The sequence below is a fragment of the Leucopleurus acutus genome (assembly GCF_964270905.1).
Source record: "Leucopleurus acutus genome assembly, chromosome: 1".
NCBI lineage: Eukaryota > Metazoa > Chordata > Mammalia > Artiodactyla > Delphinidae > Leucopleurus > Leucopleurus acutus.
In genome coordinates this window covers 91,707,875-91,731,844 of record NC_139142.1, presented here as the reverse complement: position 1 = coordinate 91,731,844, position 23,970 = coordinate 91,707,875, and the positions used below count along the sequence as shown (strand labels likewise).

At 38.0% G+C, this 23,970-nt stretch overlaps 1 protein-coding gene across 1 annotated transcript in view; it reads left to right on the top strand.

Moving 5' to 3' along the window:
* FAM227B (family with sequence similarity 227 member B) overlaps positions 1–23,970 on the top strand; it is a gene marked incomplete at its 3' end in the record, with an annotated part of 266,307 nt that overhangs the window by 36,674 nt on the left and 205,663 nt on the right. Inside the window, exons 6-7 of the mRNA XM_082860879.1 lie at positions 368–472; positions 4,744–4,842. Of these exons, the coding sequence (XP_082717005.1) occupies positions 368–472; positions 4,744–4,842 (204 nt within the window). The remainder of the gene's footprint in view (positions 1–367; positions 473–4,743; positions 4,843–23,970) is intronic.

The window sequence follows — 23,970 nt, the reverse complement described above, 5'->3', positions numbered from 1 at the left end:
AGGGGCCCCAGGAGAGAAAGTTGGAAACAAATACAGAAGCGTTCTTTTTCTGCCTAGTCCATTTCTTTATGTGTAGTGTAGCTAAAATTCTTGGTAATTTGAGCTATGTCAAAATTAGTTCTGAAGTAATTGTTTTTACTTTTAGATTTGGCATATGAATATGTCAGTGCTCTTAATTTCATAGAAACAGATAATATGAAGATTTTTCTTAGGTGGGATAAATATATTTTACTTATTTTTAGTAAAAGTATGTAAAATAATTATGTTAATGAATGATAGTTAAATATCTGTCTTCTGTAGACATATGAGACTACTATACTGAAAAGAATGAAGTAATTCCTGTTCTGTGGTATTTCCCTCTTTCTAGGGTTGCAACTTCCCAGGATTCAGAACAAATGAGCTTACTCAACTACCCAGACATTTGAATGCTGAACAGATTTATCTTTTTATTTTAAAAGCCCATAACTTTGACGTATGTAAACATTATTTTATTATTATTGTGTGATATATTTTGAGAATATGATTTAATGAATTAGGCCTTAATTTAAAGCTATGACAGATTAGGTGTTAAGCAAGATTTAATTCTTTTGGGCATTAAGTCTGGCAGGAAAGACCAGTGACATTTTTTTTTTTTTTTTTGCGGTACACGGACCTCTCACTGTTGTGGCCTCTCCCATTGCAGAGCACAGGCTCCGGACGCGCAGGCTTGGTGGCCATGGCTCACGAGCCCATGCCGGTCCGCGGCATGTGGGATCCTCCCGGACCGGGGCATGAACCTGTGTCCCCTGCATCAGCAGGCGGACTCTCAACCACTGCACCACCAGGGAAGCCCCAACCAGTGACATTTTTAACACCCTAATCTCCAGAAGAGACTGTATTAGATTCTGTGTTACTGCCTCAGGAGTCTGAAGTTGCGTGCATTGGCTTGGCATGTGACTGTAACAGGTGTTTCACTCCCCCTCTTCCTGCTCTATAGCTCAGGATATGTTAGCCTGCTCATTTTGATCCCAAAATAATTTATGAGAGCCCTTCCCCACACCCTACCTTTTGAACCTCCAAGTGTCTGGGGAATTTTTAAGAAATATCCCTACAGAGTAGCCAATTGATGAAAAACTGCAGGCATAGGAAGGTAACTAGATCATTGGACACTGATTGCCAGGGATAGGACGAGGGCTGAGTGGTTACTGGTATTGATTTCCCACCCACTTAAATATTAAGCGGTCACCTAAAAAGGTTTCTGTTTCCTGGGGACTTGAACAGTGCTCCTTGTACCTCCAGGCAGATTCCTCTCAAGACAGTTCTCTAAGATGGACTTGGCCCCTAGTAGGCCCTCTTCCCATCCCTCACCCCCAGCCTCCTTGTGGCTCTTTCTTTCTCAACACAAAATCCCTGTTTTCTTTCCTGCTATAGTATTCTACAGTCCTTCAGAAGGAGTCTAATCAACCATTAAATTTGGATGAATCAGCTCCAGCCATTATTTTCTGCCCATTTTTCCCTCTCTTCAAGGTGAAAGAGAGTGTATCACTTCAGTGTTCCATCTTCAAGACACAGTATTCCAAGAAATAATCTGATTAACCTGACTTGGGTCTCCTGTTTGCCCCTCAGTTAGGGAACCACAGAGCACCTCAGTTGAAAACTCCACCTAAAATGATTCAGTAATGACACTCTCTCTTATTTTCCATGCTAATACAGATGCTTTTCAATTCTCTTTTATGTTTTATGGGATTTGGGTGAGAGGGAAGGCTTAGTTTGCCATCTTGATCACCTGATACAATTTTTTTTTTGAGAAAAACAATAGATGGTAATTGTTATGCCTGGATCATGAGCTTATTTGTGACTTTCTCTGACTATATTTTCCAAAGTTTCCTCAGGGAAAAGGTTTTATTGTAAAAAGAAATTAATACAAATTATTGTTAAAATCATCTTATAAATGTTCTAGACAATATAATCTTTTTAACTCTCACATTCTGTGTTCTAAGATGGGACTGTATTTTAACTATGGGTGCATGTACATCACAGTCACATAAACAAGGCACAGAAGTACAGCTATGATAAACATTTCATATGGTTAACTTGGAGGACGCTGTCATTTTTGAAAGAAGTAGGAAAGTGAGGAGTGTAAGTAGGTATGGGTTTGGGGGAAGGGGTGCACAGGATATGACAAGCAGCTGGGTGTAGGATATTTTGAGTTTGTGAACCAGTGGTATATCTAGGTATAGATAACCAGTGTTTTATTTGTTAATACCCCTCCCTGATTTCAGTAAAGAATTTAAATTGGCTTGCTAGATCATGCACAATGCAATGGCATTGAGATAGATGATGACATTAAAGTGAAGAGAAAATAAGCTTAGGAAAATAATATCAGAGGGAAGGTTATTTCATAGAAATGCTTATTATAACGTCTGAAACTTGGAAAAAGAAGGTTAAAGGGTTACTGTTACATGCTTGAAGGTGAGGGAATCCATGGAATTGACTGGATTCACGTAACCCCATCCAAATACGTTCCTGAACATACAGTCATAGATTAAGTTTCTTGATAAAGTATAAATTATCCCCTTTACCACCCAGAATGGACCCTTGGCTACAGATGATGCTCAGTAAAAGTTTTATTGAATTGAGTGAAAAGCGGCCTATATTTTGAGAAAGCTGAGCCACAGAGATACAGATATACACAAACAGAAATCAAGAGATCATTAGAAATAGTTTTATCCAACCTAGAATCTATATTAGGAGAATAAATTCCAAGTCAGATAATGTATAGGTTTTAAGGTATGTTTACATTTGTTTGAATCAAAAAAGTATCACAAAAGGGTAGAGGGTGATGGAGGAAAGTACCATTTAACTTTTTAAGTCGGGTTTGGGGTTTTTTGGCTGATTTCTGTTTTTGGTTGTTTTGACTAAATATTGATATATTTTAAGGAATCTGGAATTTTCCTGAAAAAGAAAGTTAGTGATACTAAACATAACCAAAGCTTAGAATAGAAGCAATCATGCAGTTAGTTTACACTAAAAAGCATGTTTGCTTGAAATTTGCAAATAATTTCAACAAAAAATATTCAGATTTTCTCCTGTATTTTAATTTTCTACTTTTTTCTTTATGTACTTCTCATATGTTTTTGTAATTAAGAAGGGGGAAGGGTAAGCTGTGACAAAGTGAGAGAGTGGCATGGACATATATACACTACCAAATGTAAAATAGATAGGTAGTGGGAAGCAGCCGCATAGCACAGGGAGATCAGCTCAGTGGTTTGTGACCACCTAGAGGGGTGGGATAGGGAGGGTGGGAGGGAGGGAGACGCAAGAGGGAAGAGATATGGGAACATATGTATATGTATAACTGATTCACTTTGTTATAAAGCAGAAATTAACACACCATTCTAAAGCAATTATACCCCAATAAAGATGTTAAAAAAAAACGTGCTAAATAAGTTGAAGCTGTTACCAATGTATATACTATACTTAGTGGCCTATGAAGGAGAAGTGCTCCCACAGTATGCATGATAAATAATCTCCTTGGTATAAATGTTTGCACGGTATCCTTTTTTGTAGACTTGTACTTGAGGAACAGAAATTCATACCTATGGGTTTCATTAAAAGAATTCTTGAACTCTACTGAGTCTGGCATTACAAACTTTTAGTGAATAAAATAAAATGACTATTGAAGGTACCTATGTAAACCAAGATTTATAGTCTCTAGTAGTCATGGTGAATTAACTTTATGTGCCAATTTTGATGAATTGCTTAGAGTGAACACTATCTTTAGGGTCTAGACTTATGATGGGGCCCATTGGGTTACAACCCCATGATTGCTGATACCTGCCTTCAGCATAAAAGGGAAATTGTTAACATGTGTCTTGGAGTTTTGCTATTCCTCTTCTAGCCTACACTGTCGTTTCAGTGACTACTAATCAAATGTGATTATTGAGAATGTGAAATATGCCTGGTGTGACTCAGCTGAATTTTTTTTTTAATTGAAGTATGGTGGTTTTACAGTGTTGTGTTAGTTTCTGATGTATAGCAAAGGGATTCAGTTATACATACATATGTATATATGTTCTTTTTAAGGTTCTTTTCCATTATAGGTTATCACAGCGTATTGAATATAGTTCCCTATGCTATACAGTAGGACCTTGTTGTTTATCTATTCTACATAGAGTAGAGTGTATCTGTTAATCCCAAACTCATAATTTATCCCTCTCCCCTACTTTCCCCTTTGGTAACCATAGTTTGTTTTCTATGTCTGTGATCAGCTGAATTTTTAAATTTTATTTATTTTAATTATATATAAAGTTTAAAATTAATACTTGATTCAGTTATTGAACAACTTTCAATTATGGTTGAAACAAAATTACAACCATATAGTTTACAAAATCTAATTACGATCTAGTATTTATGATGAAAATTTATGTTCAAATTGAGATGTGCTATAAGTATAAAATATACACTGTATTTCAAAGACCCAGTACCCAAAAGAATGTAAAATATTTCATTAATAATTTAATAACAATTATGTATTAAAATATATTTTAAATACATTTGGTTAAACAAAATGTCACTAAAATTTCACCTTTTACTTTTACTTTTTTAAAATGTCTATTAGAAAATATATATATGGCTCACATTAAATTTCTATTAAGCAGTGGTAGTTTATAACTATTAAATACACACTCTTTATAAAGCCTATTTACAGTAACATGTCTTATAATATTATTAATTTGATCTCCATGTGTCTTTTTTCCATAGGGAAAAATTTTTAAAATCTGGAAGACTCATTTCCTCTCAGAAGCCTCTGTTGCTCTTTTGCATGATTCCTTTTGGTGGTGGTTTCTCCATAAATTTAAGGTATAATGATATTTTTTAAACTTCTTTTTTTTAAAGTTGATTTGCAGCGTAATTAGTTTTTCAGTAGAGGTAGCACTGGTACAAAAAATGTTTTCCGATCCTGTCACAGAGCTTGTTTTTTTAGTATTCTGCACATGTTAGAAATCCTGTTTGAAATCTAGAGTTCTTTCAGAGAAGTTAAAACCTCAATATGGATTTCAAAGATCCAGAGTCTTTATTAATCAGAAAAAGATAAGTAAAATCAAACACTGTAGTGAGTAATAAAGTTGTAGCTTTACTCAATACTGTAACGTGCTGATGAACGCGAAATAGAATATCCACTGCAAATCAGTGACATTGAAGGAGGTTTCACTTAGAAAACACTCTACAATATCAGATGGGGTGAGGGTCCTCACTTGATTCAGAAAGATAAAAACTCTGCTTAGGATTAAAAAGGGAAAGACGTGGGTATCTGGGAAGCAATAAGAGAATGGAAATAAGCAGTACCCGAGTCTTACATTAGAGAATATGTGAACCTGGAAAAAGTGGTGAATACCAATGACTGCCATGTGGCCTCTGGATCTAGAAGGATGGAAAGTAGGGTAACGCAGGGGGTCGCAGTCTAAGCATTAAGAAGGTGTGCTACCCCATCAGGGGAGCCTGATAACAGGCTCAGTTCTTCACCTCCCCACCTCAAATTACCCAAAGAAAACTGCTAATGGATTCTTTCATACCATGAAGGAATGGGTGTTACTAATTTTACATACAAGCCATTTACATAGAGCTTCATGTTAGAAAAATTAATGTAATTCTAGGTAAGATTATCTGTACTATGTTTCTATTATTGTTAGGAGTTGAATGAGGGATAGGAAGTGGTGTATCAGTTCTACAAAGGTAATTACATAGGGAAATTTTTGCAATCAGAGTTTTATTACCTTAAATTTCTTTCTCTAGATCTGAATCCCAAATTTATGTTTTTCCATGATAGAACATGAGAAGAAACATTACTTTCCCACTTAAATCTGTTAGGATTATGTATAGCAAGTTTTTGAAGGAAACATAATCTAGCAATGTTTCTAGTAACTTTGTCAAGCCATATAATATTATTTTGAAGAAACAGATTTGACCCAAAGATATTAATGACCCACTACATATATAGGATTATCCTTAGAATAAACAAGGATTAGAAATCTTTTTATCTTTAAGCAAGCTATTCTCTAGAAACTACTGGCTTCCTAAAATTAAAATGCAGTTATTAAGTAATAATGTTTTTGACATCTTTATTGGAGTATAATTACTTTACAATGTTGTGTCAGTTACTGCAGTATAACAAAGTGAATCAGATATATGCATACATATATCCCTATATCCCCTCCCTCTTGCGTCTCCCTACCACCCTCCATATTCCACACCTCTAGGTCGTCACAGAGCCCTGAGCTGATCTCCCTGTGCTATGCAGCTTCTTCCCACTAGCTATCTATTTTACATTTGGTAGTGTATATGTGTCGATGGTACTCTCTCACTTTGTCCCAGCTTACTCTTCCCCCTCTCCATGTCCTCAAGTCCATTCTCTACGTCTGTGTCTTTATTCCTTTCCTACCCCTAGGTTCATAGGAACCATTTTTTTTTTAGATTCCGTATATATGTGTTAGCATATGGTATTTGGTTTTCTGACTTACTTCACTCTGTATGACAGACTCTAGGTCCATCCACCTCACTACAAATAACTCAATTTCGTTTCTTTATGGCTGAGTAGTATCCCATTGTATATATGTGCCACATCTTCTTTATCCATTAATCTGTCAACGGACACTTAGGTTGCTTCCACGTCCAGGTTATAGTAAATAGTGCTGCAATGAACATTGTGGTACATGACTCTTTTTTAATTATGGTTTTCTCAGGGTATATGCCCAGTAGTAGGATTGCTAGGTCGTATGGTAGTGCTAGTTTTAGTCTTTTAAGGAAGCTCCATACTGTTCTCCATAGTGGCTGTATCAATCTACATTCCCACCAACAGTGCAAGAAGATTCCCTTTTCTCCACACCCTCTGCAACATTTATTGTTTGTAGATTTTTTGAAGAAGGCCATTCTGACCAGTGTGAGGTGATACCTCATTTTAGTTTTGATTTTCATTTCACTAATGATTAGTGATGGTGAGCATCCTTTCATATGTTTGTTGGCAATCTGTATATCTTCTTTGGAGAAATGTCTATTTAGGTCTTCTGCCCATTTTTGGATTGGGTTGTTTGTTTTTTGGTACTGAGCTGCATACGCTGCTTGTATATTTTGGAGATTAATCCTTTGTCAGTTGCTTCATTTGCAAATATTTTCTCCCATTCTGAGGGTTGTCTTTTGGTCTTGTTTATGGTTTCCTTTGCTGTGCAAAATCTTTTAAGTTTCATTAGGTCCCATTTGTTTATTTTTGTTTTTGTTTCCATTTCTCTAGGAGGTGGGTCAAAAAGGATTTTGCTGTGATTTATGTCATAGAGTGTTCTGCCTATATTTTCCTCTAAGAGTTTGATAGTGTCTGGCCTTAAATTTTGGTCTGTAATCCATTTTGAGTTTATTTTTGTGTATGGTGTTAGGGAGTGTTCTACTTTCATTCTTTAACATGTAGCTGTCCAGTTTTCCCAGCACCACTTATTGAAGAGACTGTCTTTTCTCCATTGTATAATCCTGCCTCCTTTATCAAAGATAAGGTATGTGCAAGGGTTTATTTCTGGATTTTTATTTCTGGTTTATTTCTGGATTTTCTATCCTGTTCCATTGATCTATATTTCTGTTTTTGTGCCAGTACCATACTGTCTTGATTTGTGCCAGTAGCTTTGTAGTATAGTCTGAAGTCAGGGGGCCTGATTCCTCCACTTCCATTTTTCTTTGTCAAGATTGCTTTGGCTATTTGGGGTATTTTGTTCTTCCATACAAATTGTGAAATTTTTTTTTCTAGTTCTGTGAAAAATGCCACAGGTAGTTTGAAAGGGATTGCATTGAATCTGTAGATTGCTTTGGGTAGTATCGTTATTTTCACAATGTTGATTCTTCCAATCCAAGAACATGGTATATATCTCCATCTGTTTGTATCATCTTTAATTTCTTTCATCAGTGTCTTATAGTTTTCTGGATACAGGTCTTTTGTCTCCTTTGCTAGGTTTATTCCTAGGTATTTTATTCTTTTTGTTGCAGTGGTAAATGGGAGTGTTTCCTTAATTTCTCTTTCAGATTTTTTATCATTAGTGTGTAGGAATGCCAGAGATTTCTGTGCATTAATTTTGTATCCAGCTACTCTAGCAAATTCATTGATTAGTTCTAGTAGTTTTCTGGTAGCATCTTTAGGATACTCTATTTATAGTATCATGTCATCTGCAAACAGTGACAGTTTTACTTCTTCTTTTACGATTTGGATTCCTTTTATTTCTTTTTCTTCTCTGAATGGCTAAAACTTCCAAAACTATGTTGAATAATAGCAGTGAGAATGGGAAACCTTGTCTTGTTCCTGATATCAGAGGACATGGTTTCAGTTTTTCACTGTTGAGAATGATGTTGGCTGTGGGTTTGTCATATATGGCCTTTATTATGTTGAGGTAGGTTCCCTCTGTGCCTACTTTGTTGGTTGTTTTTTTTTTGTATTAGAAATGGGTGTTGAATTTTGTTGAAAGCTCTTTCTTCATCTATTGAGATGATCATATGGTTTTTATCCTTCAATTTGTTAATATGGTGTATCACATTCATTGTTTTGCCTATATTGAAGAATCCTTGCATTCCTGGGATAAACCCTGCTTGATCATGGTGTATGATCCTTTTAATGTGCTTTTGGATTCGGTTTCCTAGTATTTTGTTGAGGATTTTTGCATCAGTGTTCATCAGTGATATTGGCCTGTAGTCTTCTTTTTTTGTGTCTTTTCTTTGTCTGGTTTTGGTATCAGGGTGATGGTGGCCTCATAGAATGAGTTTGGGAGTATTCCTCCCTCTGCTATATTTTGGAAGAGTTTGAGAAGGGATAGGTGTTAGCTCTTCTCTAAGCGTTTGCTGGAATTCCCCTGTGAAACCATCTGGTCCTTGTCTTTTTGTTGGAAGATTTTTAATCACAGTTTCAATTTCAGTGCTTGTGATTGGTCCATTTATGTATTCTGTTTTTCCTGGTTCAGTCTCAGAAGGTTGTACTTTTCTAAGAATTTGTCCATTTCTTCCAGGTTGTCCATTTTGTTGGCATATATTTGTTTGTAGTAATCTCTCATGATCCTTTGTATTTCCGCAGTGTCAGTTGTTACTTCTCCTTTTTCATTTCTAATTCTGTTGATTTGAGTCTTCTCCCTTTTTTCTTGATGAGTCTGGCTAATGGTTTATCAATTTTGTTTATCTTCTCAAAGAACCAGCTTTTAGTTTTATTGATCTTTGCTGTTGTTTCCTTCATTTCTTTTTCATTTATTTCTGATCTGATCTTTATGATTTCTTTCCTTCTGCTAACTTTACGGGGTTTTTTGTTCTTTCTCTGTTGTTTTAGGTGTAAGGTTAGGTTGTTTATTAGAGATGTTACTTGTTTCTTGAGGTAGGATTGTATTTCTATAAACTTCCCTCTTAGAACTGCTTTTGCTGCATCCAATAGGTTTTGGATTGTCGTGTTTTCATTGTCATTTGTTTCTAGGTATTTTTTGGTTTCCTCTTTGATTTCTTCAGTGATCTCTTGGTTATTTAGTAGCGCATTGTTTAGCCTCCATGTGTTTGTATTTTTTACAGATTTTTTACTGTAATTGATATCTAGTATCATGGCGTTGTGGTTGGAAAAGATACTTGATACGATTTCAGTTTTCTTGAATTTACCAAGGCTTGATTTGTGACCCAAGATATGATCTATCCTGGAAAATGTTCTATGAGCACTTGAGAATAAAGTGTATTCTGTTGTTTTTGGATGGAATGTCCTATGAATATCAATTAAGTCCGTCTTATCTAACGTGTCATTTAAAGCTTGTGTTTCCTTATTTATTTTCATTTTGGATGATCTGTCCATTGGTGAAAGTGGGGTGTTAAAGTCCCCTACTATGATTGTGTTACTATTTCCCCTTTTATGGCTGTTAACATTTGCCTTATGTATTGAGGTGCTCCTATGTTGGGTGCATAAATGTTTACAATTGTTATGTCTTCTTTGTGGATCGAACCCTTGATCATTATGTAGTGTGTTTCTTTGTCTCTTGTAATAGCCTTTATTTTAAAGTCTATTTTGTCTGATATGAGAATTTCTACTCCAGCTTTCTTTTGATTTCCATTTGCATGGAATATCTTTTTCTATCCCCTCATTTTCAGTCTGTATGTGTCCCTAGGTCTGAAGTGGGTCTCTTGTAGACAGCAAATATAGAGGTCTTGTTTTTGTATCCATTCAGCCAGTCTGTGTCTTTTGGATGGAGCATTTAATCCATCTACATTTAAGGTAGTTTTTTTTTTTTTTTTAACATCTTTATTGGAGTATAATTGCTTTACAATGGTATGTTAGTTTCAGCTTCACAACAAAATGAATCAGTTATATATATACATATATTCCCATATCTCTTCCCGCTTGCGTCTCCCTCCCTCCCACCCTCCCTATCCCACCCCTCCAGGCGGTCACAAAGCACCGAGCTGATCTCCCTGTGCTATGCGGCTGCTTCCCACTAGGTATCTACCTTACGTTTGGTAGTGTATATATGTCCATGCCTCTTTATCGCTTTGTCACCGTTTACCCTTCCCCCTCCCCATAGCCTCAAGTCCATTCTCTAGTAAGTCTGTGTCTTTATTCCTGTTTCACCCCTAGGTTTTTCATGACATTTTTTTTTTTAATTCCATATATATGTGTTAGCATACGGTATTTGTCTCTCTCTTTCTGACTTACTTCACTCTGTATGACAGACTCTAGGTCTATCCACCTCATTACAAATAGCTCAATTTCGTCTCTTTTTATGGCTGAGTAATATTCCATTGTATATATGTGCCACATCTTCTTTATCCATTCATCCGATGATGGACACTTAGGTTGTTTCCATCTCTGGGCTATTGTAAATAGAGCTGCAATGAACATTTTGGTACATGACTCTTTTTGAATTATGGTTTTCTCAGGGTATATGCCCAGTAGTGGGATTGCTGGGTCATATGGTAGTTCTATTTGTAGCTTTTTAAAGAACCTCCATACTGTTCTCCACAGTGGCTGTATCAATTTACATTCCCACCAACAGTGTAAGAGGGTTCCCTTTTCTCCACACCCTCTCCAGCATTTATTGTTTCTAGATTTTTTGATGATGGCCATTCTGACTGGTGTGAGATGATATCTCATTGTAGTTTTGATTTGCATTTCTCTCATGATTAGTGATGTTGAGCATTCTTTCATGTGTTTGTTGGCACTCTGTATATCTTCTTTGGAGAAATGTCTATTTAGGTCTTCTGCCCATTTTTGGATTGGGTTGTTTGTTTTTTTGTTATTAAGCTGCATGAGCTGCTTATAAATTTTGGAGATCAATCCTTTGTCAGTTGCTTCATTTGCAAATATTTTCTCCCATTCTGAGGGTTGTCTTTTGGTCTTCTTTATGGTTTCCTTTGCTGCGCAAAAGCTTTTAAGTTTCATTAGGTCCCATTTGTTTACTCTTGTTTTTATTTCCATTTCTCTAGGAGGTGGGTCAAAAAGGATCTTGCTGTGATTTATGTCATAGAGTGTTCTGCCTATGTTTTCCTCTAAGAGTTTGATAGTTTCTGGCCTTACATTTAGGTCTTTAATCCATTTTGAGCTTATTTTTGTGTATGGTGTTAGGGAGTGATCTAATTTCATACTTTGACATGTAGCTGTCCAGTTTTCCCAGCACCACTTATTGAATAGGCTGTCCTTTCTCCACTGTACATTTCTGCCTCCTTTGTCAAAGATAAGGTGACCATATGTGCGTGGGTTTATCTCTGGGCTTTCTATCCTGTTCCATTGATCTATCTTTCTGTTTTTGTGCCAGTACCATACCGTCTTGATAACTGTAGCTTTGTAGTATAGTCTGAAGTCTGGGAGCCTGATTCCTCCAGTTCCTTCTTTCGTTCTCAAGATTGCTTTGGCTATTCGGGGTCTTTTGTGTTTCCATACAAATTGCAAAATTTTTTGTTCTAGTTCTGTGAAAAATGCCAGTGGTAGTTTGATAGGGATTGCATTGAATCTATAGATTGCTTTCGGTAGTAGAGTCATTTTCACAATGTTGATTCTTCCAATCCAAGAACATGGTATATCTCTCCATCTATTTGTATCATCTTTAATTTCTTTCATCAGTGTCTTATAATTTTCTGCATACAGATCTTTTGTCTCCTTAGGTAGGTTTATTCCTAGATATTTTATTCTTTTTGTTGCAATGGTAAATGGGAGTGTTTTCTTGATTTCACTTTCAGATTTTTCATCAGTAGTATATAGGAATGCCAGAGATTTCTGTGCATTAATTTTGTATCCTGCCACTTTACCAAATTCATTGATTAGCTCTAGTAGTTTTCTGGTAGCATCTTTAGGGTTCTCTATGTATAGGATCATGTCATCTGCAAACAGTGACAGCTTTACTTCTTCTTTTCCGATTTGGATTCCTTTTATTTCCTTTTCTTCTCTGATTGCTGTGGCTAAAACTTCCAAAACTATGTTGAATAAGAGTGGTGAGAGTGGGCAACCTTGTCTTGTTCCTGATCTTAGTGGAAATGCTTTCAGTTTTTCACCATTGAGGATGATGTTTGCTGTGGGCTTGTCATATATGGCCTTTATTATGTTGAGGAAAGTTCCCTCTATGCCTACTTTCTGCAGGGTTTTTATCATAAATGGGTGTTGAATTTTGTCAAAAGCTTTCTCTGCATCTATTGAGATGATCATATGGTTTTTCTCCTTCAGTTTGTTAATATGGTTTATCACATTGATAGATTTGCGTATATTGAAGAATCCTTGCATTCCTGGAATAAACCCCACTTGATCATGGTGTATGATCCTTTTAATGTGCTGTTGGATTCTGTTTGCTAGTATTTTGTTGAGGATTTTTGCATCTATGTTCATCAGTGATATTGGCCTGTAGTTTTCTTTCTTTGTGACATCCTTGTCTGGTTTTGGTATCAAGGTGATGGTGGCCTCGTAGAAGGAGTTTGGGAGTGTTCCTCCCTCTGCTATATTTTGGAAGAGTTTGAGAAGGATAGGTGTTAGCTCTTCTCTAAATGTTTGATAGAATTCGCCTGTGAAGCCATCTGGTCCTGGGCTTTTCTTTGTTGGAAGATTTTTAATCACAGTTTCAATTTCAGTGCTTGTGATTGGTCTGTTCATATTTTCTATTTCTTCCTGATTCAGTCTTGGCAGGTTGTGCATTTCTAAGAATTTGTCCATTTCTTCCAGATTGTCCATTTTATTGGTATAGAGTTGCTTGTAGTAATCTCTCATGATCTCTTTTATTTCTGCAGTGTCAGTTGTTACCTCTCCTTTTTCATTTCTAATTCTATTGATTTGAGTCTTCTCCCTTTTTTTCTTGATGAATCTGGCTAGTGGTTTATCTATTTTGTTTATCTTCTCAAATAACCAGCTTTTAGTTTTATTGATCTTTGCTATTGTTTCCTTCATTTCTTTTTCATTTATTTCTGATCTGATTTTTATGATTTCTTTCCTTCTGCTAGCTTTGGGGTTTTTTTGTTCTTCTTTCTCCAATTGCTTGAGGTGCAAGGTTAGGTTGTTTATTCGAGATGTTTCCTGCTTCTTAAGGTGGGCTTGTATTGCTATAAACTTCCCCCTTAGAACTGCTTTTGCTGCATCCCACAGGTTTTGGGTCGTTGTGTCTCCATTGTCATTTGTTTCTAGGTATTTTTTGATTTCCTCTTTGATTTATTCAGTGATCACTTCATTATTAATTAGTGTATTGTTTAGCCTCCATGTGTTTGTATTTTTTACAGATCTTTTCCTGTAATTGATATCTAGTCTCATGGCGTTGTGGTCAGAAAAGATACTTGATACAATTTCAATTTTCTTAAATTTACCAAGGCTTGATTTGTGACCCAAGATATGATCTATCCTGGAGAATGTTCCATGAGCACTTGAGAAAAATGTGTATTCTGTTGTTTTTGGATGGAATGTCCTATAAATATCAATTAACTCCATCTCGTTTAATGTATCATTTAAAGCTTGTGTTTCCTTATTTATTTTCATTTTGGATGACCTGTCCATTGGTGAAAGTGGGGTGTTAAAGTCCCCTACTATGAATGTGTTACTGTCGATTTCCCCTTTTATGGTTGTCAGTATTTGCCTTATGTATTGAGGTGCACCTATGTTGGGTGCATAAATATTTACAATTGTTATATCTTCCTCTTGGATCGATCCCTTGATCATTATGTAGTGTCCTTCTTTGTCTCTTCTAATAGTCTTTGTTTTAAAGTCTATTTTGTCTGATATGAGAATTGCTACTCCAGCTTTCTTTTGGTTTCCATTTGCATTAAATACCTTTTTCCATCCCCTTACTTTCAGTCTGTATGTGTCTCTAGGTCTGAAGTGGGTCTCTTGTAGACAGCAAATATATGGGTCTTGTTTTTGTATCCATTCAGCCAATCTGTGTCTTTTGGTGGGAGCATTTAGTCCATTTACATTTAAGGTAATTATCGATATGTGTGTTCCCATTCCCATTTTCTTAATTGTTTTGGGTTCGTTATTGTAGGTCCTTTCCTTCTTTTGTGTTTCTTGCCTAGAGAAGTTCCTTTAGCAGTTGTTGTAGAGCTGGTTTGGTGGTGCTGAACTCTCTCAGCTTTTGCTTGTCTGTAAAGGTTTTAATTTCTCCATCAAATCTGAATGAGATCCTTGCTGGGTAGAGTAATCTTGGTTGCAGGTTTTTCTCCTTCAACACTTTCAATATGTCCTGCCACTCCCTTCTGGCTTGCAGAGTTTCTGCTGAAAGATCAGCTGTTAACCTTATGGGGATTCCCTTGTGTGTTATTTGTTGTTTTTCCCTTGCTGCTTTTAATATGTTTTCTTTGTATTTAATTTTTGACAGTTTGATTAATATGTGTCTTGGCGTATTTCTCCTTGGATTTATCCTGTATGGGACTCTCTGTGCTTCCTGGACTTGATTAACTATTTCCTTTCCCATATTAGGGAAGTTTTCAACTATAATCTCTTCAAATATTTTCTCAGTCCCTTTCTTTTTCTCTTCTTCTTCTGGAACCCCTATAATTCGAATGTTGGTGCGTTTAATGTTGTCCCAGAGGTCTCTGAGACTGTCCTCAGTTCTTTTGATTCTTTTTTCTTTATTCTGCTCTGCAGTAGTTATTTCCACTATTTTATCTTCCAGGTCACTTATCCGTTCTTCTGCCTCAGTTATTCTGCTATTGATCCCATCTAGAGTACTTTTAATTTCATTTATTGTGTTGTTCATCGTTGCTTGTTTCATCTTTAGTTCTTCTAGGTCCTTGTTAACTGATTCTTGCAATTTGTCCATTCTATTGTCCATTCTATCTCCAAGATTTCGGATCAACCTTACTATCATTATTCTGAATTCTTTTTCAGGTAGACTGCCTATTTCTTCCTCATTTGTTAGGTCTGGTGGGTTTTTATCTTGCTCCTTCATCTGCTGTGTGTTTTTCTGTCTTTTCATTTTGCTTATCTTACTGTGTTTGGGGTCTCCTTTTTTTTTTTTGCAGGCTGAAGGTTCGTAGTTCCTGTTTTTTTTTGTGTCTGTCCCCAGTGGCTAAGGTTGGTTCAGTGGGTTGTGTAGGCTTCCTGGTGGAGGGTACTAGTGCCTGTGTTCTGGTGTATGAGGCTGGATCTTGTCTTTCTGGTGGGCAGGTCCACGTCTGGTGGTGTGTTTTGGGGTGTCTGTAGACTTATTATGATTTTGGGCAGCCTCTCTGCTAATGGGTGGGGTTGTGTTCCTGTCTTGCTAGTTGTTTGGCATAGGATGTCCAGCACTGTAGCTTGCTGGTCGTTGAGTGAAGCTGGGTGCTGGCGTTGAGATGGAGATCTCTCGGAGATTTTTGCCGTTTGATATTATGTGCAGCTGGGAGGCCTCTTGTGGACCAGTGTCCTGAAGTTGGCTCTCCCACCTCAGAGGCACAGCACTGACTCCTGGCTGCAGCACCAAGAGCCTTTCATCCACAGGGCTCCTTAATTTGGGATGATTCCTTGTCTATTCAGGTATTCCACAGATGCAGGGTATATCAAGTTGATTGTGGAGCTTTAATCCGCTGCTTCTGAGGCTGCTGGGAGAGATTTCCCTTTCTCTTCTTTGTCCTCACAGTTCCCAGGGGCTCAGCTTTGGATTTGGCCCCGCCTGTGCGTGTAGGTCGCTGGAGGGCGTCTGTTCTTTGCTCAGACAGGACGGGGTTAAAGGAGCCGCTGATTCGGAGGCTCTGGCTCACCCAGGCCGGGGGGTAGGGAGGGTCACGGAGTGCAGGGCGGGCCTGCAGCGGCAGAGGCCAGCGTGACGCTGCAGCCTGAGGCGCGCCGTGCGCTCTCCCGGGGGAGCCGTCCCCGGATCCCGGGACCCCGGCAGCGGCGGGCTGCACAGGCTCCCCGGAAGGGCGTGTGGCTAGTGACCTGCGCTCGCACACAGGCCTCCTGGCGGCGGCAGCAGCGGCCTTAGCGTCCCATGTCCGTCTCTGGGCTCCGCACTCTCAGCCGCGGCTCGCGCCCGTCCCCGGAGCTCTCCCAAGCAGCGTTCCCAATCCCCCCTCCTCGTGCACCAGGAAACAAAGAGGGACGAAAAAGTCTCTTGCCTCTTCGGCAGGTCCAGACCCCTCCCCAGACTCTCTCCCGGCCAGCCGCGGCGCACCAACGCCCTGCAGGCTGTGTTCACGCCGCCAACCTCAGTCCTCTCCCGGCGCTCCGACAAAAGCCGGAACCTCAGCTCCCCGTCCCGCCCGCCCCGGCGGGCGAGCAGACAAGCCTCTCGGCTGGTGAGTGCCGGTCGGCCCGATCCTCTGCGCTGGAATCTGCCCGCTTTGCCCTCCGCACCCCTGTTGCTGTGCTCTCCTCCGCGGCTCCCAAGCTCCCCCACTCCGCCTCCCGAAGTCTCCACCCGCGAAGGGGCTTCCTAGTGTGTGGACACTTTTCCTCCTTCACAGCTCTCTCCCGCTGGTACAGGACCCGTCCCTATCCTTTTGTCTCTGTTTAGTTTTTTCTTTTGCCCTAACCAGGTACGTGGGGGGTTCCTTGCCTTTTGGGAGGTCTGAGGTCTTCTGCCAGCGTTCAGTAGGTGCTCCGTAGGAGTTGTTCCACGCGTAGATGTATTTCTGGTGTATCTGTGGAGAGGAAGGTGATCTCCGCGTCTTACTCTTCCGCCATCTTCCCGGAAGTCTAAGGTAGTTATTGATATGTATGTTTCTATTACCAATTGTTTTGGGTTTGTTATTGTAGGTCTTTTCCTTCTCTTGTGTTTCCTGCCTAGAGAAGTTCCTTTAGCATTTCTTGTAAAGCTGGTTTGGTGGTGCTGAATTCTCTTAACTTTTACTTGTCTGTAAAGGTTTTAATTTCTCTGTCAAATCTGAATGAGATCTTTACTGGGTAGAGTAATCTTGGTTGTAGGTTTTTCCCTTTCATCCCTTTAAGTATGTCCTGCCACTCCCTTCTGGCTTGCAGAATTTCTGATGAAAGATCAGCTGTTAACCTTATGCAGATTCCCTTTTACGTTATTAGTTGTTTTTCCCTTGCTGCTTTTAATAATTTTTCTTTGTATTTGATTTTTGATAGTTTGATTAACATGTCCTGGCATGTTTCTCCTTGGATTTATCCTGTATGGGACTCTCTGCGCCTCCTGTACTTGATTATTTCCTTTTCCATGTTAGGGAAGTTTTCAAATATAATCTCTTGAAATATTTTCTCAGACCCTTTCTTTTCTCTGCTTCTTCTGGAACCCCTATAATTTGAATGTTGGTGCATTTAATGCTGTCCCAGGAGTCTCTGAGACTGTCCTCAATTCTTTTCATTCTTTTTTCTCTATTCTGTCCCTGGCAGTTATTTCCACCATTTTATCTTCCAGCTCACTTATCTGTTCTTCTGCCTCAGTTATTCTGCTATTGATTCCTTCTAGAGTGTGTTTCTTTTCAATTATTATGTTGTTCATCACTGTTTGTTTGTTCTTTAGTTCTCCTAGTTCCTGTTAAATGTTTCTTGTATTTTCTCCATTCTGTTTCTGAGATTTTGGATCATCTTTATCATTACTCTGAATTCTTTTTCAGATAGGTTGCCTATTTCTCTTCATTTATTTGGTCTTGTAAGTTTTTACCTTACTCCTTTGTCTGTAAGATAATTTTTTGTCATTTCCTTTTTTTTTCTTCTGTTGGGTGGGGCTGTATTCTTGTCTTACTGGTTGTTTGGCCTGTGGCGTCCAGCACTGGAGTTTGCAAGCAGTTGGATAGAGCCAGGTCTTGGTGCTGAGATGAGCACCTCCAGGCCTCACTCCAATTAATATTCCCTGGGGTTTGAGGTTCTCTGTTATTCCAGCTTTTTGGACTCAGAGCTCCCATCACAGGAGGTCGAGCCTGACCTCCGGGCTGGGAACCAAAATCCTTCAAGCTGCATGGCGTGGCAAAAAAAAAACAAAAGGAGCAGTACATATCAAAGAATAAACAAAATATATTAGGAAAAATAAAAATATATTTGAAACAACTAAAACATGGTAAAATAAAATGACAACAGAAAAAAAAAAAAGTGGGGGAACAAGCCAAAAGGAGAGAACAATAACAGTGTATAAAGAATAAAATAAAATTAGAAAAATAAAAGATTTATTAGGAAAAATAAAAATATAAGTGAATCAACAAGGTAAAACAGAGCCCCAATCTAAAAGAGGAAAAAAAAAAAACCTTGGCTATTGGGGCAGTGTTTAGGTGGGAGTGGAACTTAAGCAGGGGTGGGATTCTGTGTGTGGCAGGACTTAGGTGGGTGGGGGGTGACCTTTGAGTGTGTGGCAGGGCCTCTGCTTAGTACCTACACAGAAGGGGAGAGGCAGTACATGGAAAGGAGGACCTCTGGAGTGTGGAGTTCTGGAGTTTGGAGTTAGGGCCCTGAGTGAGGGTGTGTGGGTGGGGTTTAGGACCAGCATTGGAGGGAGTCTCCAAGTGTAGTGGTAGGGCCTTGGGTGGGGGTGTAGGGGCGGGGCCTGGGCTCTGCACTGCAGGAGGGAGACTCTGAGGGCAGAGGATTAGGCCCAGGAGCCCATCAGGCTCCCTGGTGCCTAAGTAGACAGGGCAAGTGCCGGCCACGTTACCTTCCATTCCTCTGCACGCCACCACCACTGTCTCCCCCAGGGTCTCCCCTGTCCCCGCTGGACCCCTAACCGTGGGTAAGTTCTGCTGGTTGTAGGAACTCCTCCTCCCCCAGCCACCCCTCAGGGGTGCTAGTGCTGGAGGTCTGGCCTTTACTTTTGCTCCCCCTTCCCTCCCTCCCACTCCCTCAGGACTCATGCACGGCTGGCGGGGGCCTCCGTGTGCAGAGGATCAGGCCTGGGATCTCAACAGGCTCCCAGGGGCCCTAGTGGGCAGGGGAATCCTGGCCATGCTCCCTTTTGATCCCCTGCCCTCCCAATGGTCCCCCAATTTACCCCTTCAGGCGTGGGATCCCTTCCCCTCCCCCAGCTGCCCTGCAGGGGCGCCAGTCCCATCCTGCCTCCACTTCTCCTCCCCCTTCACTCCCCCCACACCCTACCTGGTCGCTGGGGGTTCCTCCTGTCCCCTTAGGTGTCCGTGGCCCCCCACCGGTGCCTGGTAGGTGCCCTAGTTGTGTGGAGATGCGAATTCCGCATCCTCCTAGTCCGCCACCTTGACTCCTACCCAAGTAATAATTTAAAAATATTATAATTTAATAACATTTCCAGTATCAGTTAAGATTTCTGATGTGTTTTGAGGAACAATATATGATTCAGCTGGATGAGTGTTCTGCTAGTGTTCTAGGGAACTGAAGGGGTATCCAAGCCATATTGAAGCAACATTTCCGTGATTTAACCAGAACAGCTCCTGTTTCATCTGTTCTGTTCATTACATTTCACCTATGGTTTTATTTCTAAGAGGATTCATTGTTAAATATAAATGTATTGAAGCCAGTGAACTAGATAAATAGCATGACCTCTTAGTTTCCTAAATCCACCAAATAAGTGTGGTGCATGCCCATACATTTTTACCAGCATTGTGTGGGAATATCTGTTTTGGTAGGTTAGCTCCTATTTCAAGCTATACTACATTTTCAGGTGAGTACAAAACACATAAATTCTATCTATTTTTGGATCTACTTTATGAATAATAAACAATAATGACTTTATAATTGGAATAGAACCCTGAGCCACTTGTACAATTTAATTACCAACAGCATAATATGAAAAAATATATATAATCATACTCTAGAATATAGCATGGTTCAGTATGCTGGCTCTAAAACTTATTTCAGTAGTTGTTAGGTGACTAATATAAAAGCAGATTTCCTTTATTGCCTATGATGTAGTGTTAGCTTGATCTAGTAGAAAAAGTGCTGCACTGGAATCCAGGAAATTAAATTTTTAAATCTGGCTTTCCCAGTAGTTAGTGTGAGACTTTGGGCTAGTCAGAAAATCACTCTGAGCTTCAGTTATGTCATCTCTCTAAAACAAAATAAAACAAAACAAACAAAAAACAGGTACAAATAACATAGACTTTCTTTTTTCCTAGAGTTGTTGTGTGTTCTAAAAGTGACATGAATAAAATCCCTAGTAAACTGTGGAAATACTATATAAATGTAATATGAGATTCAGTATAATAGAATTAAGATCTGGCCTTCAAAAACAAATTTATCCACTTAGAAAATGATGTCACTTTGAATAGTTACCTCTCTAAATCTTTCATAAAATTTTTAAAATTACCTACTTTATCTGTTTATTGGGAGTTATATTAGAAAATGCATGTAAAGTTGTTTACATGGAAGTAGGTATATGGTAAGTGTTCAATGGTTACATCTATCATTATTATTTATTATTATATTGTTAGTGAGAATGCAGTGTTCCAAAAATTGCTGGCCAACGTGTAGGGTAATGATAAAAATTTCCTTGATCGTGTTTAACTAGAAGAATTCCAGTAATGATATACCCTTAATGTTTTCAAAATTGTCCTTGGAATATTGGCTCCCAAAAAGATTCAGGAGGCTGGAAAGTACATCAATGCCACTCATAAAATAACGAAGACAAGCCATATATAACCCACAAAAATCACAACTTTTTTGAACTCATTATACAGGGTAGCCTTCAAAGCAAAGAATATTACCGGGGAAAAAGAAAGTAATTGTATAATTATAAAGTAGTCAATACATCAATATGACATAACAATCATAAATATTTATGTACCTAATTAAAGTGCTTTGAAACACATTTAATGAAAAAATTTTAATACGTAAAGAAGCATAGACAAATCTATAAGTATAGTTAGGTATTTCAACACCTTATATTCAATAATTGGTCGTATGTGCAGAAAACCAGTTAATGATATAGAGTGATGTAGATGACTTGAGCAATACTGTTAACCAACTTTATGGATCTAATTGATACTTATTAAACATTCCTCATAACAACAGCAGAATACACATTTTTCTCATGTACCCATTAAACTTTTACCAACTATATTCTGGGGTAGGAAAACATCCTAATGAAATGAAAAGAATTCAAATCATACAAAGTATGTTTTTAGACCAAAATGGAATTATATTATAAATGAATAACAGAAAGCTACATGGAAAATCTTCAAATATTTGATAACTAAATAACACATTTCTCAGGAACTGTGGGTCGAACCAGAAATCAGTAGGGAAATTGAAAAGTATTTTGAACTTGATGAAAATGAAAATACAGATTAAAATTTGTGGAATGGACCTCAAGCAGTATTTGGAAATTTAAAGCATTAAGATGTCTAGATTTGAAATAAGGAAAGTTCTCAAAAACCATGACCTCAACTTCTGTAGGAAACTAGACAAAGAAAAAGAAATGAAAACCAAAGTATGCAGAAGAAAGGAAATAATAAAGATCAGAGAGGAAACCAATAAAAGGAAAAACTGAAAAACAGAAGGAATTAGAGAAAATGAATTCAAAAGGTGGGTCTTCAAGAATTCTAAAAACAAGGCAATGCAGGAAGAATTTGAAGCCTCTGTTTCACTGAGAGTAGCCATAGCAAAAACAAAACCCAAATGGAGCTTAACATTTTACTTAATTGACTCAGACCCTAAAGGCTAACAAGAGAAGAGACATACCTATTCCCAAGCATAACTACTTTATACCTCAGGTTTTACTGTCCTATTGAAGATGTCCATCTCTCAAACAAAAATTGCAAGACACATAGAGAAGGAATGGAATTGCTGCATTGTTGGGTATGAAGATGTTCAACTTCACAAGGTAGTGCCAAGTTGTTTCCAAACTGGATGTACGAATTATTCTCACATTGTTGATGTATAAGAGTTCTTAACCAATGATTCAAAGAATAAATCACAGGGGAAATTAGAAAATAACTTGAAACAAATGAAAGCAAAAAACACAGTGTACCAAAACTCATAGGATAAAGCAAAAGCATTGCTAAATGACAAATTTAAAGTTTTAAACAAATCAAAAAGCAATATTATCAACAACCTAACTTTACATATTAAGGAACTAGAAAAAGAACAACAAAGAAGGAAGGAATTAATAAAGATTAGAGTGTAGATAAATAAAATAGAGAATTGGTAAACAGTGGAGAAAATCAGTAAAGCCAAAAGTTAGTTCTTTGAGATCAACAAAATTGACAAACCAGTAGCTAGACTAAGAAAAAAAGTGAGGACTTCCCTGGCAGTCCAGTGGTTAAGACTCCGTGCTTCCACTGAAGGGGGCATGGGTTCAATCCCTCGTTGGGGAACTAAGATCTCATATAAGAGCTCATATGCCTTTCAGTGTAGCCAAAAAAAAAAAAAAAAAAAAAAGCACTCAAATTACCGAAGTCAGAAAGTGGAAACATTACTATTGGCAAAGAAATAACAAGGATTATTAGAGTACTGTGAACAAACATATAACAACAAATTGGATAGCCTGTATAAAATGGACAAATTCCTAGAAACGTAATTTTCCAAGACTGAATAATGAAAAAATAGACAATCTGAATAGACCTATAACTAGTAAGGAGATTCAATCAGGTTTCCGTAATCAGAAACCTCCCAACAAAGAAAAGTCCTGGACTAGATGACTTCACTGATGAATTCTGCCAACATTTAAAGAAGAATTAACACCAGTCCTTCTCTAACTCTCCCAAAAAATTGAAGAGAGGGCAATACTTTCTACCTCATTTTATGAGACCAGCATTACCCTGATACCAAAGCCAAAGATATTACAACAAAAAAAGTGTCTACAGACCAATATTCTCTTTGATGGATATTGATGCAAAAATCTTCAACAAAATACTAGCAAACTGAATTCAGCAGTATATTAAAAGGGTTATACAATCTGACCAATGAAATTTATTCCTGGAATGTAAGTATGATTTAACATATGTTAAATAGCTAGATCTAATGAACATATCAGTAACCTGAATATCCAAAAGCTGTAGGATACGTTTTCTTTTCAAACATACCAAAACATGTATAAAAATTTACTGTACCATTTTGCTACTCAGTTTCCTGTGGAGGTATATATGGTGTGGACATTAGGTTGAATTGTATTAGTCAAAGACATGTTCTACAACTTTCTGTTTGGGTATTTCATCACACATGTTAAGTGTAGATCATGTAACTGAAACATGCCAACTTTCTCTACTAGTAAATTATATATTATCTCATTTAATTCTCACACAACCCTAAGTCTTAGAACCACTGCCCATTATATAAATGATCAAGAATTGTTAACATTATCATTATTATTTCTGCTACCTTCTCCTTCCATAAACTTACTACACAAGCATGAAAGCTGTTTTGGGAGTTAGGAGACCTAGATTCTAGTCTGGCTTTCAGTTACTTAACTGTGTATAACCTTAAATAATTCTCTTAATCTTTCTGAGCATCAATGCAGTCACTAAAATAGAGGGGCTTAACCTAGGTGATATCTAACTTCCATTTTAGGTCTAAGATTCTATGCATTTATGAATCCCAGCTCATATGGCATGCTAATTTCATAGAAAACTACCACTAAATTTGATCATTTTTTATGTTTATTACCAAAATCTGTTAATGCCAGCTTATGCTTCTACTGTTGA